This window comes from Rhinatrema bivittatum, chromosome 7 (assembly GCF_901001135.1).
Source record: "Rhinatrema bivittatum chromosome 7, aRhiBiv1.1, whole genome shotgun sequence".
Lineage (NCBI taxonomy): Eukaryota > Metazoa > Chordata > Amphibia > Gymnophiona > Rhinatrematidae > Rhinatrema > Rhinatrema bivittatum.
The window spans coordinates 279,384,204-279,402,966 of NC_042621.1; the positions used below are offsets into that span (position 1 = coordinate 279,384,204).

Here is an 18,763-nt window from a genome sequence, read left to right on the forward strand (position 1 = left end):
CCAGTGCCTCTTTAGCAGCATGCACAGAGGAGAGATGGCTGTCAGCGGGTTAGAAAAATAGACGTTCAATTTTACAAGTCAGTTTCCCTAACCTGACTGCTGGCACGCCTTTTTTTTTTTTTTTTTTAATCGGAGATTAGCTAATAGCCTCATCAGCATACATTTACATGTGATGAGTGCTGTTAGCTTCGCAGGGGGTTGGATGCGCGCTGTGGACGCACTAATCCCCTTGTAGCGTAAGGGTTGCAGACACATCCAACCACGGGTTAAACGGTGCGCTTGGCTGAGCACACTATATTGCATTGGCCTGTTGATATCTAAACAGATTAGGGCTCTTTAGCCTGGAAAAGATGGCTTAAGGGGATATGACTCGAAATTTATCAATTCATGAGTGGAGTGGAACAGTTTATCCTTTCAAACACTAGGTCTAAGGGACACTCCATGAGATGAGTAACTGGTAAATTTAAAACAAATCGTAGGAGGTATTTTTTCACTTGGCGCACAATAAAGCTAATGAATGTGTTGCCAGAGGATGTAGTGAAGGCAATTCATAGTGGGGGTCATAACAGGATTGGAGAAGTTCTGAAAGAAAAGTCCACAATCAGTTATTGGCCAGTAAGACTTGGGGAAACCAGTTCTTATTCCTGAGAGTGATATCCAAAAGAGAGATCAATTATTAGGGAACTGACAGGTGCTTGGGACCTGGACTGGCCATTTTTGGAGACAGTGCTGGGCTTGATGGACCTTGGTCTGACCCAGCATGGCATGTTTTTGTGCGCTTATACAGTTTTTGGAATCTGATTACGATTTCTTCTAGCAGGATATAAAATTGAAGTTACTGTCCATTTTGACTTGGCAATTGGACTTTTCTTCTTATTTTGCTTTTCAGATATGAAACAATAAATGTCAATCTGTTGGACAAACCAGAATGGTTCCTGGAGAAAGCTCCACTTGGGTTAATCCCAATGCTGGAAACAGAAAAGGGTCAGGTGATCTATGAGTCACTAATCACATGCGACTATCTGGATGAAAGCTACCCTGGGAAGAAGCTGACCCCGGAAGACCCCTATGAGAAAGCTAAGCAGAAGATGCTCTTGGAGCACTTTTCCAAGGTACCTGTTCCCAAACCAGTCTCTGCTTTAGATTCTCTTATCTTAAATACCCAAAAAACCCACAGACTGGCAAGAGCATCACATTTGAATCTTTTTTTTTTTTTAAGCAGAATTAGTGTGCTAACAAAATGAATAGTTGCAAAGCTGGTGGCATTTTGTTTTTTGCATTACCTGTTTTATGAGACTGATATAATACAGTGCAGTGGCTTGCTTTTGACTTTAGTATATTTTTGGCGAGCTAAAAGTACTTCCAGTGCAGGAATGGTGATAGCAGTCGGTATGTTCAGTAGGAAGTATGCTAACTTTAGTAAACTTTGCATACTAACAAGTGGCACATGAGGTTGCCTCTCTTCCTGCAAAGTATGCTAGAAATTAGTACTTCCCAATTTAGCTGTAAATCTTTTACTCTCCTGAGGTAAACTTTAATGTTGAATGTTTACTTAAGATCAGAAGTGAAATTGTGCAACTGCTGCTCTTAAAGTGACATGCAGCTGCTCCTCTTTTTCCATTTTTTCAAAAATGGAGTAAATAGCAATTCTCTACCCTCAAATGGAGAAAAAAAGGTACAGGAGACTCTGTCCTGCTAGTGGTCTAACTTGACTAGAAGTGTCCTGGACACCTAAACTTCAATACTAGGGCCACCGCTGGAAGTGAGGCAGTACAGCATTCTGCATTGGCACATCTCTGCTCCATTATCTCCAGAGGAGCAGCAGCTTGCAGTCTAGCACATGAGGAGGACCTGCTCCCATACCTTTCCTCCCTTCCTGGGCTAGCATGAGGCAGGCATAGCATTGGTTGAGCAGCACTGTAAACAATCTGATTCTGTTTGTGCCCCCTCCACACACACCTCCACTGCAGTGTGCTCTATTCTAAACAGGAAATATATGGGATCGTTCTCACTGTTTCCTGCTTGCTGCAATCTGGCTTGGGCAGGTGGATGAGCAGGCAGAAGAAAATGTGTAGTCTGTGAAATTTTGTTTTCTCCCTGACTTTAAATCTTTGATTCTAGTAAACTTTTTTTTTTCTGGGAGGGGGGGGGCAGGTTTGTCTTGAGGATTAAGTTTATCTTTATTTTCCAAACTTGATTGATCACCTGTCTTAGAATTGTAACCTAAGCGAAGGCACAATAAAACTAAATACAATAAAACAGAATCCAAATGCAAATTTCAAACACATCAGTATTTAAAAATAAACAAAAATAGTCATACATCATCAAATATAAAGCGAAACTAAACCAGAAAGTAAAATTATAAAATAACACATTAATAAGAAAAAAGTAAATCTTAAATTATAGGGAATGTGGTTTATTTAACAATATAGTAAAACATACAAGTAAAGTAAAACAAACTCTTAACAAGATCATCAAATCTGACTAAAATATAAAACAACTGGATGGAAAAACTTGCAAAAAGGTCTTCAGGGCTTTTCAGGATTTAACATAATTTTGCTCTAAACACGTATCCAAAAGAAAAGAATTACAAAGACTAGGAGCAAGATAAGAAATGGATTTCTCTAGTACTCTCTAATCTGTTATCTATAGGAAAAGGTAAAACGAGCAAATCTTGAGAAGACCACAATAACCAACCTAACCTAGAGCTGGATTTATCAAACTGCTGTAAATAATGCATGAATAACACGTGTTGAGAAAATGGGCAGTTCTATTTAAATTGTTACCACTTCGCAAAGGTAAATTCCCTGTACGTACCCGGATCAGTCCAGACTGTGGGTTGAGCCTCCTTTCCAGCAGGTGGAGACAGACTAAAACTAAAAGGATATCCTATATGAGGACAGAGCCTATCCTGTAACCCTTCAGTACTCGTCTGTCTCCAGCAGGTGCAGCAGCTCACACTTCGGTTCTCTGCATTAGGCTAGTCAGCCTCTCCTTCTTCTTTCCTTACGGATCAAGCAAGTACTTATTCTTGGTCTTCTTCCTATTAAGAGATTTTTCTTTAGTGACTTTTTCTTTTTCTTCTGTGTGGGAGATGGATCCGTCTCCCAGCTCTTACCGGTCTCAGGGAGGCTTTGCCCCTTGTGCGCTGCAGGGTGTGGGGACCCGAGTGTGTCCAGGTCTCGTCTCACCCCCCCCTCTGGCTGCCGAGAGGGTTTAGAACCAGACTGCTGCGCTCAGTTTAAAAAAAAAAGAAGAAAATTTCAACTTTAAAGTTTGAACATAAGTTGCAGGTATTCCCCTACCACTAACTTATTTGCAGCAGTAGACCAGTATTTTTTTTCTTTTCTGGTCTCAGGAGGCCTTGAACCGGCAGCCAGACAGGCAGGAGTCAGCAGGTTTCCCTCCTGGCCTCCAGGCTGTCAATCAAACTTTTTCTCTGCAGCCTTTTTTTCTTCAGAGCGGCTCTCTTTGCAGCGGCAGGCAGCCTGCCTCTTCTCTGCCAGCCCCCTTCGAGTTTTTTGCGAGGGGGCCTCTTCTATGCCTCTCTGCCGGGTGGGGAAGGTCCCTCCTCGGCAGGGAAGGCAAATTTTAGCACGGGGATCGAGTCCCCAGAGCTTGGCCAGGCAGTTCCCAGGTCGGGAAAGCCTGGGAACTGTGGCCATTTTGGATTTTTTTATCTGCTCCGTTTTCGGAGCTCCCTGGGGCTGGGGGGGCTGGGTTTTTTTTTTTTTCAGCTACCCCCTCGCTTCCCCTCCCCCACCCGGGATTTTTTTGGGCTCATTTTTTATTTGCATGTTCCCTCCTCCTGTATACATCCCTTTTAGCGTGCATGCAGGAGGAGGAAGAAGGTCCCCCCCCCCTTGCCCCCCCCCCAGGACAAAGCAATATAAAAAATAAATAAATAATAAAATAAAACTTCCCCGCTCCATGCAGTTGACAGTTCGGCCGGCTATGGAGCCCCCGGGGTCCCTTGGGGCGTGGGTGGTCCCGGAAGTGCCCCCCCCCCCCCCCCCCCCTCCAACCTCCCGGCGGATCCGGTACTACCGGATCCTATCGCCAATCTGGTTGCGTAGGCTACCCTTCCACTCCTGGTACCTCCTCTTTGCCCACAGATAGGGCCCCAGTCCTGGCAGGGATTCAGGGATTCGGCAAGCGCCTTCCCCTTTTCTCCCCCGCCCAAACAGTTGCGCCTGCGGCAATGGCAGGCTCCCCGGACGGGCCGTGCCCTGAACAAGCTCCCCCTCCCGGTGGTATGCTTCATTTAAAAAAAAAAAAAATAATAATAATAATCCCTCCCTGGACTACTTATACGGTCGCAACAGTGCCATAAGTGTCGAGAGGTGATGGCATCCTAAATCCGTCACTGTAATGAATCGAAATGCAGGACTACTTAAGTTGTACCCTTCATGTTAGGCTACCAAGTACTTTATGGTCATTCAGCAGTCTTGAAAATCCCTGAAACTTGAGATCTACAGACTTGCTCCTCCTCAGGACTAGCGGTAAAGATACGTGGATAACACACAGACACACACCATTGTCATCTTTTCTAAATTCGGAGTTTCACGTGTAACTCTTGGCCCTGCCCATTTCCCGCCCCTTTTCCACTCCCTTGTTCTTGACACATGCATGGGTATATATGTGTGTGTGTACGTCATGTTGTCTTTCAATTTGTGTTGCTCATGTGTGGCCCACATACACACATATGGAGCTGTTTTTGTGTGAGCAATGCTTTTAAATCCTACCTGTAAGCTTTTAATATAAACCTGGAGACTGAGAATCTCCCAGAGCAGGAGAAAATGGGTTCAGGATCCATACCCTTTTTTATTTTTTTTAGAATAGCTCGATTTGAGGTGTAATGAAACCCACCCATCCTCCAAAAAACCCCCCCAAAAAACCTCTAATGAATCAGGCCTGGATTTATCAGTAGGCACACTAGGCCTGTGCCTAGGGCAGCCTAAATCTGCAGGGCAATAAGCCAGCTGAATATTTTTGCCTTCTAGCTGTGCTTAATCTCACACTGAATAGAGCTCTCCACTTCCTGATCCAGCCCCTTCCCCCTCCCAGGCAACATGCAGAGAACAGGACAGGGAGGGAGTGAGCTTGGAGCAGAAAGAGCAAAGGGCATCATTTTGGGGAAGTTGAAGGACTGAGTATGATGTCATGTGTTGGTGCTGGGCATGTGCGTGTCTATGCCAGACTGGGTAAGAGGCTAGAAAGGGACTGCAAGGAAAAGCAGGACCAGAGCACGATAGGGACAAGTCTCCTCATCTTTCTCCCGCCCTCGCCCTTCTTTCCACCAGAATTCACATCCTCTCGCCTTTTTGTTCTATCCCCCCAGATCCAGGAACCTCTGATGCTTTCTACTTCTCCCCTTTTCTTCTGATTCCGGAACCCACCCCCAAGCCTCCTAATCCTTTCTTCTTTCCCTTCCTCAGTCCCAGAAATTTCTTCTCTCTCCTTCCATTCCAGATTCCTGATCTCTCCCTGTCCCCTTCCCAAATCTTGCCCCATCTCTAGTCCTCTCTCTCCATCCCTGGTCCTCTCACCCTCTCCCTGTACTTGATACTTGAGATCCCTTTTCCCCACCCAATAAAAGGAAATAAATTATATAGACGCAAGCAAGGTTTGTAAAGTAAGATAAATGCTTGAGAATATAATTTATAGAATCGACTCCTCAACTGCAACAGGAAATGCTGGGGCTGTGCCTTAGACCTACTCCCTGTTGCCCAACCTGGGGTAGAAGGGGCGCAACAGTGCCATAAGTGTTGAGAGGTGATGGCATCCTAAATCCGTCACTGTAATGAATCGAAATGCAGGACTACTTAAGTTGTACCCTTCATGTTAGGCTACCAAGTACTTTTATCTATGTTTCATGACCTTCCATTCTTGGTTTTCCTAGGTGCCGGTCTTAATGTACCAGGCAGGTTTCCCAAAGAAAACTGGAGCGGACCCTGCAGCAGCCAGGGCAGCATTCAAAGAGCAGCTCCTCAAGTTTGAGCAGGTGTGTGTTTCCAAACTCAGCAAGAGTTTCCTGATCTGCTATAAAACCAGTATTGAAGGGAAACTGGCAAGAACTCGCTGCGGTTACGAGAGCACTGCCCTGCAAGTTTCTTATGGTAGTACCTGTAGGTCCATGCAAGTTACTCCCACCCAATCAACTATCAAACCCATAACAAAATTACTGCTAGATCATTAATCGCTATTTAGAGTGTTTTTATTGCTGTCAATTGTCTTTCTCTGCATTATCAGTGTTGCATGGTTTGAAATCTTTCTATTTTTCCTAGTTTTATATAGAATACTAAGAATCCTTGCAAGTTGTGACTGTATTAAAGAAGAAAAAAAACAGGCTGTTATCTTCTGGGTCTGGTGATTCACTGTGCATTGTAGGGAATCCTCAAGGCAGAGCTACTTAATCAATTTAGAAGTAAAAAAGGATAACTGGTGCCTCTTCAAAGATAAACACCCCTACCTGACCTTGTGCCTAGTGAAGTCCTGAACTTAAAATAAAATTTAAGTTAGGCAATAACTTATTCCTGTCAATAAATCTGAAGGTGGTTTAACATCATGTACTCTATTAAGCCGCCTCTTATATGTATGAAGTGCAAACAATTTAACGGGCAGATCGGATTGCGTACAGAAAAACCTGGGGGGAACTGCATCCAGTGAAATGGCACCAGTCAAGCAGTGCCTGTCTTTTTAAAGCCCTTCTGTTAGGCCATTGACTACATTGTTTTTGAAATGCTATCGGTTGCCTAACATGTAAGATGGAACATCCCCCCCCACCCCCCTCTTCTTCCATCATGAGAGAGGATTTGGAAATTCCCCCAGGACCGAGTTTTATGTGCCGCTGTCAGGTCAGAAATGATCTCCTGTCCCCATCCCAGCCCTTGTTCTTCTCATCTGCCTGGCCCTGCTGCCTCCCACCACCCCATTCTGGGCTGGAACTACTCGGAGCCAACCTGTTGAAGACTTGGCCCCATACAACTCTCTTTGCTAAGGCTGGCAAGCCGTTTTCAGGAGAAAGCAATAAACCGCAAAGTGCAGAGATGTTTTGTTTTTTTTTAAACTGTCCAACTTGGAAAGTATTTTACTTACCAGGATTTTGGTTTTGAAATTCCCAGGTGCAGCTCTGTAGCGCTTAATATAAGATCTTCCACAGCTGTCTCCTGGGTCCACTTCAGGGTCCCAGAATAGTGGTTGGTGGCTTGCAAGGCAAGCTGAGGAGGAACAGAAATTGCAAGCTGTCTTCAGGAAATAGTTTCACGTACTAGAACGCTTACTACATCCCTGTATAGATGTGTCTATTTTACAGCTGTGCGTATACTGCCAGCAGTGTAAAAATATGAGGCTACTCAACCAGCAGGACAGGAAGATGGTTTTAACTGCTTCACATCACACTTACAGAACTGCTGAACGTTGTTTCACGTTCCAGTGCTTCCTGCCAAAATGTAGCAGCAAGTGCATAGAATTAATGCAACAGCTGTTGCTAGTAGCCACCAAGATTTAAGGAAGGAGACCCAGGCCTTGTTTAATGCAGAATGATTATCATAACATGAGCAGCGACAATGCAGATATCCCTCTATTGCATTCCAAAAAATAATAGATCAAAAGGTATACAAAAAATGTATTTATTTAGGCAAAATACCAAAAGTACTGAAAACAAGCAAAATAAATGTATAAAGAACAAGACATCAGAATTGTAGGGTGTTAATAGGTGTACATCCACCGCCTCTCGTCACACAATGGGACACAAGCAGTATCAGTCAAAAAACACCTTAAGTTTCATTCATTTGCCAGTTCCACCTACCTAAAACAGTTCTAAATTGAATTAATAAATTATTTAATAATGCCAAAATCAAAAGCAAAATGTATGTCTCCACCCCTACACTCAAAAAGCAACCACTTTATACACCATACAACAAAAAACCAAAACAAGTGAAATGATGCAGTTATCTGGCAATTTTCATGCACTTTCAAGGAAAAAGTCCACAAGAAACCCTTCACAATGGCCTAAAAAGGCTCAAGGTGCCTGACATGCACTCATGTTTCGGCGGACCCAACCGCCTGCATCAGGGGCAGCTGTAAACAGGAACAGGTAAATATCCGAGAAAAATAAACAGTCTACAAATAAAGATAAAATAGGAAAAGAAATTTTAGAAAACATGAAAACTCATTACCCCAAAAATTCTCCCATAAACAAAACATACAGAACATCAAACGTGAAGTAAACCTAAAAAACAGACCCACCTTCAAAACTATAGTTAAGTCATAAACCAATGTAGAAAATGCCGACAGGACGCTCAACCTGTCCATTCACATTATTTGGTTTAGTACATCCGTTCTATGTTTCGTTTCTTATATGATACCTTCTTTGCATCTGAAAGGGTTCTGTTTGCTTCTCAGTTTGTACCTGGTGACACTCGCTTCCTTGGGAGAGATTCCGTATCTATGATTGACTACATGGTTTGGCCTTGGTTTGAACGGCTGGCACCATTCAATATGGAAGAGTAAGATGCATTAAAGTTGTTTTTTTTTTGTTGTTTTTTTTTAAACATCTTTTAAAGATGCCCTCAAACTATTTTGACAAGCAATTTGACATTCAATTTTTTTTACATTTAAGTCTGTGTCATGGTGTCTAGATCCCCTGTACCTCTAAAACACAGAAGTAAGAAAATTGGTAACCTCTGAAATGACCAGTGATGTACATGCTGCTTTTAGTTTAATTTTTTTTAATATTCGTAAAAAGAATACTTTTTTTCTCGTCTTCCTATAAAATACCTGCAGTTGTTAGAACTGGGAAGCTAGCTGTGCCTTCTTAAGATAAGAAACAGAGAATGACCTTTGTAATGGATGTATTCTAGCATGGCAAAGTTCCCAGAGTTTGTGTCTTAACACAGAACTTTAGATGATGTCTTTTGAGCTTCTGCAATTAGGCATATGTCTATACTATTTCAAATAGTATTTCTCATATTTAATCAGGGATTTTAGAAGCTCGATGTCTATGGTACTTTGACATTTCTTTATCTGTACTCAGGTGCTCTTCTGTCAGATTGATACCAGATCAAAGCCCACAGGTGTCTCGACGAAGCACATCTGATGTAAAGATCAAAGACTTTTTTTTTTTGCTAAATTTTCCTGGACATGTAACCTGACTTATATATGTAATTTTTTAGTAATTAGAACACATGAGGCCAGATGTCTCTGAGATACTTTAACTTGACTTGTATTGAACATCTAAATCACAACCATCTCTGCAAGCTGGTCCTACGACTGGATTTTGACTTCTCTCTAGAGAGCAGCAGCCACCACCGGGTAAATACACAACCCAGTCTACCAGTGGGAGGCCGCCTATGCCACTTCCTGAAAAATTGGCATCTAATCATGATAGACCAATGGGTACTTTCCATTATGATCCACAGGTACTGTCTAAATTTTGACTCCCCACCAGTTCCAGTGTGGACTGGACACAATCATATTCCAACTCTCGAGTCAGAACTCTCAACTCTTCTGCATGCCAGGGCCGTGGAACCAGTCCACCTAGCTCAGAAGGGCAAAGGGTTTTACTCACGGTATTTCCTAATACCAAAAAAGACCAGTGGTCTCCAGCCTATTCTGGATCTTCATCCTTTAAACATATTTCTGCACAAGGAGAAATTCAGAATGCTATTCCTAGGAACAATGCTTCCCCTCTTACACCAAGGGGATTGTCTCTGCTCTCTCTAGATTTTCAAGATGCTTACGCTCACATAGCCATATACCCTTCACATCGCAGATACCTACGATTCCTAGTGAGTCAACAGCACTATCAATACAATGTGCTACCATTCGGCCTAGCTGCAGCACCTCCAGTGTTCACAAAGTGCTTAGAAGTCATCACCGCCCAATTACATTGCAAGGGCGTACACGTCTTCCCCTTCCTCGACGACTGGCTGATGAGAAGCCGGTCCAAATAAGGAGTACTTGACTCCCTGGACTTCACCATAAAGCTTCTACATTCAGTGGGATTTCTCATAAACTATTCAAAATCCCACCTGACCCTGTCTCAACATCTCTCCTTCATAGGAGCAGAATTAGACACCACCGTGTCCAAAGGGTTCTTACCCAACGACTATGCTGTCCAATTTTGCCAGCTCCATACGCAGTCAACGAACAACATCAGCTCACCAATTGCTCACATTGCTCAGCCACATGGCTTCCACAGTCCACGTCACTCCCAATGGCTCGCCTAGCCATGAGACTCACACAGTGGACTCTAAAACGGCAGTGGCACCAAGCCACCCAGCCTCTATCATCCCTTGTTCACATACCACATCAACTCCATCTATCCCTAACATAGTGGACGCACAAGCCCAACCTCCAATTAGGTCTCCCATTCCAGCATCCAACTCCTCAGGTGACCTTAACCATGGACGCCTCCAACCTCGGTTGGGGGGCTCATATCGATGGCCTTCAAACACAAGGCACGTGGACAACTGCCGAAGCAACTTGTCAGAGCAACTTCCTAGAGCTTCGAGCGATGAGGTACACCCTTTGGGGTAGATTTTATAAACTTGCGCGCGCGTACTTTTGTTCGCGCACCAGGCGCAAACAAAAATCCGGGGTCGGCGCGCGCAAGGGGGTGCACATTTGTGCAACCTACGCGCGCCGCCTGTTCCCTCCGAGGCCGCTCCGAAATCGGAGCGGCCTCAGAGGGAACTTTCCTTCCGCCTCCCCTCACCTTCCCCTACCTAACCCACCCGGCCCTATCTAAAACCCCCCCCCCTACCTTTGTCGGCAGATTTATGCCTGCCCGAGGCAGGTGTAAATCTGCACGGTGCCAGCGGGCTGCTGGCGCGCCATCACCCAACCCGGGGCTGGTCCGGAGGCCTCGACCATGCCCCCGGGCCGGCGTCACGCCCCCGACACGCCCCCTTTGCAAAGCCCCGGGACTTACGCGCGCCACCGAGCCTATGCAAAATAGGCTCGGCGCGAGCAAGGGGCTTTTTTAAGGGTTACGCGCATAACTTATGTGCGTAACCCTTTTAAAATCCGGCCATTTATGCATTCAAGGAATACCTATTCGACAAAGTTGTCTTAATCCAAACAGACAACCAAGCAGCGATGTGGTATATGAACAAGCAAGGCTGAACGGGCTCGTATCTACTCTGCCAGGAAGCAGCTCAGATTTGGGCATGGGCCATCTCCCACTCAATGTTTCTGCGAGCCACTTACCTGCTGGGAACACAGAATACAGTGGCAGACCAACTAAACCGGAAGTTCCAGCCCCTCGAATGGTCGCTAGACCCCTCATTAGCGAGCAGAATCTTCCGAACTTGGGGGTCATCCTCAAATAGACTCTTTGCAACCAAACACAATTGCAAAGTGGAAAAATTCTCTCTACACAGGGACAAGACATCGCCAGCACAGGATGCCTTCACTCACCCCTGGAACACAGGACTGCTATATGCGTATCCCCCAATACCACTAATCAGCAAGACTCTCGTGAAGCTACAAGACAGAGGCTTGATGATACTTATAGCCCTGTATTGGCCTCAACAAGTTTGGTTTCCCATGCTTCTAGACCTCTCGATCCACGAACCAATTCGCCTTGGCATGAACCTCATGCTGATAATGCAGCAGTGCGGCAAATTACGCCACCCAAACCTCCAAGCCCCATCACTGACGGCCTGGATGTTGAAAGGCTGATCTTATGACCCTTCAACCTTTCAACTATGGTGTCCCAAGTCCTTGTAGCTTCACATAAGCCTTCCATGAGAAAATCTTACCACGCTAAATGGAATAGGTTCACTAGGTGGTGCACAGACAGAGGATTGCATCCCTTCACTTGCCCCATACCAGCACTATTGGATTATCTCTGGCACCTCTCGGAAACTGGTCTCAGACTTCCTCAGGACGGGTGCACCTTAGTGCCATCTCGGCTTATCACTAAGGAGTAGGAGATGCCCCGATTACGGCACAGCCCCTTGTAAGTCAGTTCATGAGGGGCTTATTACAACTTAAGCCTCCTCTATGACCACCAGTCGTGACATGGGACCTAAATGTGGTACTTGCAAGGCTCATGCATGCACCTTTTGATCCCTTGCATTCCTGCAAGCTTAAATTTCTTACATGGAAAGAACTTTTCCTAGTAGTCATCACATCTGCTCGCACAGTCAGTGAGTTACAAGCCCTTGTAACTAACTCACCATACACCCATGACTGGGTGGTTCTCCGTACTCACCCTAAATTTCTTCCTAAGGTAGTAACAGAGTTCCACCTAAATCAATCCATTGTCTTGCCCACTTTCTTTCCAAGGCCTCACACTCAACCAGGTGAGAGAGCGCTGCACTTCTTGGACTGTAAAGTGCACTTGCATTTTACTTGGATCGCACCGCAGTCCACAGAATGTCCACTCAACTGTTTTTGTTTCTTTTGATCCAAATAGACTTGGAGTTGCAGTAGGCAAGCAGACTCTCTCTAACTGGTTAGCAGATTGCCTTGCATTCTGTTATGAGAAAGCAGGCCTTTCTCTCCCGGGATGAGTGAAGGCACACTCAGTAAGGGCTATGGCAACGTCAGTCACACACTATTGTTCTGTACCGATTGCCGATATCTGTAAGGCTGCAACATGGAGCTCTCTCCATACCTTCGCAGCACACTACTGTCTTGACAAGACCGGACAGCAGGACTCCATCTTTGGCTAGTCCGTCTTGTGGAATTTATTTCCAGTATAGTATCCCAACTCCTCTAGCACGATCTGCTGTGAATGTTAGGCTGCCTCATCATAACCAACAGCACACCTGTTGTTGTGCCTGTTGCACATGTTGTGTGCTGCTTGGCCTGCTTCATTTGAGCCAGCCTGTAGCTCGCTATTGTTTTCCCGGCGGGAATTCGGGAAAGTAACTTCAGACAGCTTTTTGATCTAAAAGGCAAATTTATTGATAGCAAGACAAAGACAATATAGAAAGAGGAACAAGGAAAGAGGAAGTCGTTGTTTCTCTGGAGACGCAGGTCAGTAGTAAAGGACATTCAGCTTGCTTCTCAGATGCGGAGCTCTTCGGCTGGAGTTTTTAAACTTTTTGCATTGTCCAATAGAAATACATTGATGCGCATCCTGGGTGTATTATCTTCTTCTAATATCCAATTATGAACGTAACTTTATAGTCCAATCAGGTACCGTCTCTGGGGTGTTGCCTTCTTCCGGTATTGAGCTTGCCAAAGCACATGGTTGTGAAATATGTTGCCAGCAGAATCAGGAAATACATAGCTCAGGCCTAAGGCCTATCTACATCCCCCCCTTGAATCGTTGGGAAACGATTCACCAATGAAAGGCTGAGATTGTATTTCCTGGATTGAAATGGTCATAGCATCAATTTAGTATGACCCACCTTTTTGTACTGTTAAAAATGGCTTCCATATTCTTTATGGCGTTGAATCATTCTTTAATATAACTCACATCCACAATCACAATCACAATTGTTCATGCATTCTCATTTTGTACTTTGTTTTATTGTCATTCAATCTCACATTCATTCTTCATTCAGGTATTGTTCTGGCCTTCTTCCAGTTGATCCAAGATTCTGTAGTGTGCTCCTATTAGCAGCATATAAATCAATTAATTCACTTAATGATTGATTATTGATTGTCAATGAATGGTTAGAATGGTTGAAGCAATAATCCATCATTCTACTCAGGGTTAATGCCACTGTCTTAGGTTGCCCATGGTACGCAATCCTAATGATTTGCTACCTGGTGCTTACCCGTCATCGTTAAGCATAACAGCCTGAGGAGGTAACATTGCTGCTGTTAAATGAAAGGCTTCCTGTCGTCTTCGCAGATGATATCTCAGGCCATTAAAATAACAAACTTCATTCATTCTCACAATTAACCATTGCAAACTCACTTAGAAATGTAAGCCACTTTAAACTGTGTTTCCCGTCAATTAAACCAAATTCTGTGAAAATACAACCTTATCCTTTAGAAAATCTCACTCATTAGTTTCAGAAGAGGATTCAATCATGTTTATCATTAGGTGTTGTCTAACTGCGGAGACTTGAGAGTAACTTGAGAGTATTTGAGACATAGTAGAAGCAATAGTTAGAATTAATTAATAGAAGCAAAACTACGCTTGGGAGTACTATTGCTTATGTCTTAGCCTACCATGCATTTGAGCGTTATGGGAATATAAACAAATGCTTCAAATCTAAATTAGGAGTAGGATGTCGAAGGAGACATCCATATGGATGAGGGATAAGAAATCTCTGTAACCAATGGGATGGTATCTACAAACTCTAACTGTGTGGTGTTTAAGAATTGGGGAATCAAATGAATGTCATAATTCTGTCTTCAATTACCAAGAATAACTATATAAACATTTGGGACTACATTAAACCTTTAAACTTACTAAATGTACTCGAATTGAAGAGGACATACTTGTCTGCGCAGCCTATTCACATGAGCTGCCTAAGAACGGTGTGAAGGCTGAACTGACAAACCATGCCGCAGCACATTGCGCCGGTCTGTCACTGGCTCACAGACATCTGAACAAGTCTGGACTAGGAAGGGTAGAGTGTAGCAACTGGAGATGAATATAACGTGGAAAGCAATAATAGATGGTAAGTCAAACCAGTTATCTATGGGACCTAGGGATGAATGATCATTTTAATTAACCATATAATGGATATGAGAGAACTGGGAATAGCAGCAAAACTTTAGTATTTTAAATTAATGTGGTGTGTAACATGTAGGTGTATGTAGATGTATGTAGATATCCAAATCATGGCATTTGCAGAATGGCATATGGGCTTGGAGTATATGGCAATCAATTATCAATGACATTTGACAAAGCATATTGTGGTGTAATGCATAACAGTTAAAGAGATGACAATAATTGGGAATGGATCTAATCTGATCAGGGCAATAAGATTCACACAATCATGAGAACTGCATTAATGTAGAGTACAACAACATAAAGGCAAAATATAATCAAGCAAGAGTAGTAAAGTTCAATGATGAGTGAAAGATGAATTCTGTGTTAAGGCCGAGACTTCCATAGAAGGGATGGGAAGAATGGAGTAAGTCCCATAAATGTTGTTTTCAAGCTTTCAGTAAGGTGTAACAGCTTTTCATTCATCACGGCCTAATGAGGATATGTGCTTCTTTAATGGTTTCAGATACCTAATATGGTAAAGTAGCATAAAAGCAAATTAAGCATTTTAAAAAAGTCATCTGTGGTAAGCTAAACCACAAATAACACGTATTTCAGACATGACATTGAACGTATGTTACACTAGACTGACACATACTCATCCATCCAACAAATATACATTCCTTGTCTTCATCACATAGGACAAACAACAGATAACATATAATTTGAGCTCAAAATTCGTATCAAAAATGTATCAAAAAGAGTAGATCAAAAATCAAAAATGTGTATGAAAAATAAAAGTTCAGAATTCTGTCCAAAAGGTAGAAGTCCTTGAAGACCTGAAAAGTAAATACTAGCATACAATTGAAATATCAAATTAGCAAATATTGTACATATAGATTTCCAACCAATAATAAATTTAATCAATAATGTTCTGAGCTTATGGTCAATGTGTCATACCAAATAATTAGAATAATTATAACTCAAATATCAAATAATTAATACTTAAATATGCTACATTTTAATTCTTCCGTTTTTTTTTTCTTCCGTTCGCAGCACAGCCAGTGCTGGCAGAACAGATAAGCTGTACTCTGCAGGTTTGCTACACAGACAACTTCCCCTTTTTTTCTGTTAAGATACAGTTTAACTCTTTAGCTAAAATGTCTTGTCAAACTCATAATTCTCTTCTCAGAATCATAATTCAGCAGCTCAGATTCTAAATTTTAACACTAGTATATGTTCTTGTCAGTACTCCAGTTCAGTATTAAAGGAATGTGAAGTCAGTAACGTAATAAAGGATCAGTATGTAAAGTTGAGAGCAAAGGGGATTTAAATTGGTGGGAGATGTATCTCGCTCCCCCCCTTGATCCCTCTTTTACCACAAACGTACAGTTTAGAGCAAAAAGGAAATAACATGTTGTAAGAGGAAGATATCGCATGCGCTGGGTGATCACCTTAATAAAAATGCATTCACATTGAAAAGAGGAACTTACACTTAAAACTTAAAACTATACGGTACCATTGAAAAATTAACTTATACTAAAAATGCTTATACGAAAGATATACCTGCAAATGATAACACAAATAAATCTTAATAACTTGAACAATAAGACCAGTAAATACATTAACATGGAAAGCCTAGCAACCCGTTATATCTGTCCACAAACCCATTAATTCTAGGGCGTTAAACGTCTGTGATGGCATTACAAAAGTTCTTCAATCTGATAAAAACTGACCACATGCAACTGATCCCAGTGCATGGCTGCTGTCCCTATTACAGAAGACAGGGAAGCACGTAATTAGTCAGCCAAAGTCTGTAGAGACATATCTATTTAATTTTGGATTTTATATACCGGAGGTTCCTGTATGCTACGCGTATCACTCCGGCTTACATGACAGACATCGGGAAGGCTGGCAAGGATTTACTAGTCTCTATGTACACAAACATCCTAGGTAAGCAAATTCTTATCTTAGTTTCTTTGTCCTGAAATGAATATTGCAGTAATGCAAGCAATAGCTATAAAAATAAGGCTCAGAATAAGGAGATCATCCTAAAGGATGGTCGTACTAAATGTGGTTCTATTCAAAACTGTATTTCATATTAAGTTCACACTGTGTCCTGTCCAAGCTTCACTAAGGTGGCAATGTAAGGTCCAACATACGCTGATACCTTCTCTGATATGTGTGAACTCACGTTATCTGGGGACATGTATGTTGGCTATTAAAGCCTGGTGTCGTGGTAATGAAGGGGCGTATTTACTCTGACTCCCACTACTCCTCCAATTATTGGGGTCAAATTGTGGTGGAGGCCTATCATTAGGCGGAGGTCTACTTGGTCCCCCCCTTGCAGCATATCTGCCTCTAATATTCCCTCTTGGGAATGAAAATCTGTTGTTAGGCCGATAATGGCAATCCCTACTATAATGGCCATACTGGCCACACTGAAAACACTGCCCACTTGGCAGACGACGTTGTGGTGTTGGCCAATCAGGGTGTGGTTTCTCCTCAGAAGGTGCTGTAGGAATCAAATGGAAGTATCCTACTGCAGCCATCGCCTTCTCTAAAGGTGGGGGGGGTCCTGTACTCTGCACTAGACATCTGAAGACAGTGTCAGTAGTACTATAAGGAGGCGGTGATGTGAATTCCTTACTAATTTCTTCCTCTTTTTCTAAAAAGGCCTTTGTCATGACAAACCAACTATGAATTTGGACATGGTTTGCCAGGGTTCTTACGTCTTGCCCATTAGATTTACGATACTTGTTTTCCAGAAATGTCATAAGCTGTACGAGCAAGGGCGTGTCAAAGGAGCCTCCTGCTGGCCAAGCAAGGAAAGCATCCTTCTCTGCCCACGCTACCCACTTAGAATGGTATTTACGAATCAACTTCTCATTGGGTTTAAGCAGGGCAATGACTTTGTTCAGGGGACATGACTCACTAACCTCTCCTACCATCTTGGGATCTCTCAATATTGCAGACCAGACTACGACACAATTATTAATAATAAATTTCGTGTAGCCACTCTCTTATATGAGAGAGTGGTTCAACCTTACCTTAATTGTAGTTTTCACCGTACCGTGAATTCACGCTTCCGGTGTGCTGTACTTCTTCAAACGCGAAGGTATTCACAGCGGGGCAGGGAGAGACAGCCTGCAGACAACTATCTAACTATCTAACTATCTAACTAAAGACCTATCTACTCCTTTTCGTTCCGTTCGACTGGTTACCGGTTCCTACTAAATTACTTGGGCTCCAGTGCGTTACCGCCGAAACAACCGGGATAGGGCCAGAAGGCAGCGTCAAGTCTGCCAACTGTTTTCGAACTTATTAGTACACTAACGGAAAAACCTATGACTCACTCGTATAAGACAAGTTTTTACTTACCTTTCCAGACAGCTCCACGTACGTATTCCGTGGAATACTTGATCTGAAGGCTTCTTTTTTCTGCGGCACGTAATCCCGCTTCGGGATCCACCTGACTAGTTTCTACTCCGTCCCGGCACGTATCCCGGCAAAAGCCCGGAGCCCCAGGTGGTATGTCGCAGTATTCAACTTGGGCTAATTGATTGGTACTGTACAAGATCTGCCAGACAGCAGTGCGCGCCAAGGTCTAGGAGATAATAAAAGTTACTGAACAGTTTTTTTTTCTTTTCTTTGAGAGTAAGACTTACTTCCTCAAATGCTTCCTTAGTGGTTTCTGAAGTGCTTCAGGTCTCAAAAATCTCAAAGTAGATTCTGGATGCTTCAGGGTGGGTCCCACTCCCGAACGACGGCACCCTCACTTTCTTTGATGCTGGCGATGAGATATTCCTGAAGGAATGCTTGTCCGCGATGCCCGCATTCTCCACCAATATGTTTTCCCGGCGGGAATTCGGGAAAGTAACTTCAGACAGCTTTTTGATCTAAAAGGCAAATTTATTGATAGCAAGACAAAGACAATATAGAAAGAGGAACAAGGAAAGAGGAAGTCGTTGTTTCTCTGGAGACGCAGGTCAGTAGTAAAGGACATTCAGCTTGCTTCTCAGATGCGGAGCTCTTCGGCTGGAGTTTTTAAACTTTTTGCATTGTCCAATAGAAATACATTGATGCGCATCCTGGGTGTATTATCTTCTTCTAATATCCAATTATGAACGTAAC

At 43.1% G+C, this 18,763-nt stretch overlaps 1 protein-coding gene across 4 annotated transcripts in view; it reads left to right on the forward strand.

Moving 5' to 3' along the window:
* The window catches only part of LOC115095953 (glutathione S-transferase omega-1-like), a 41,147-nt gene that overhangs the window by 18,939 nt on the left and 3,445 nt on the right, over nt 1-18,763 (forward strand). For 3 of the 4 annotated variants that reach the window (XM_029610333.1, XM_029610332.1, XM_029610334.1), the window contains exons 3-5: nt 890-1,112; nt 5,903-6,004; nt 8,407-8,510. In XM_029610333.1, the coding sequence (XP_029466193.1) occupies nt 890-1,112; nt 5,903-6,004; nt 8,407-8,510 (429 nt within the window). The remainder of the gene's footprint in view (nt 1-889; nt 1,113-5,902; nt 6,005-8,406; nt 8,511-18,763) is intronic. The other variant, XM_029610335.1, reaches the window with a different exon arrangement.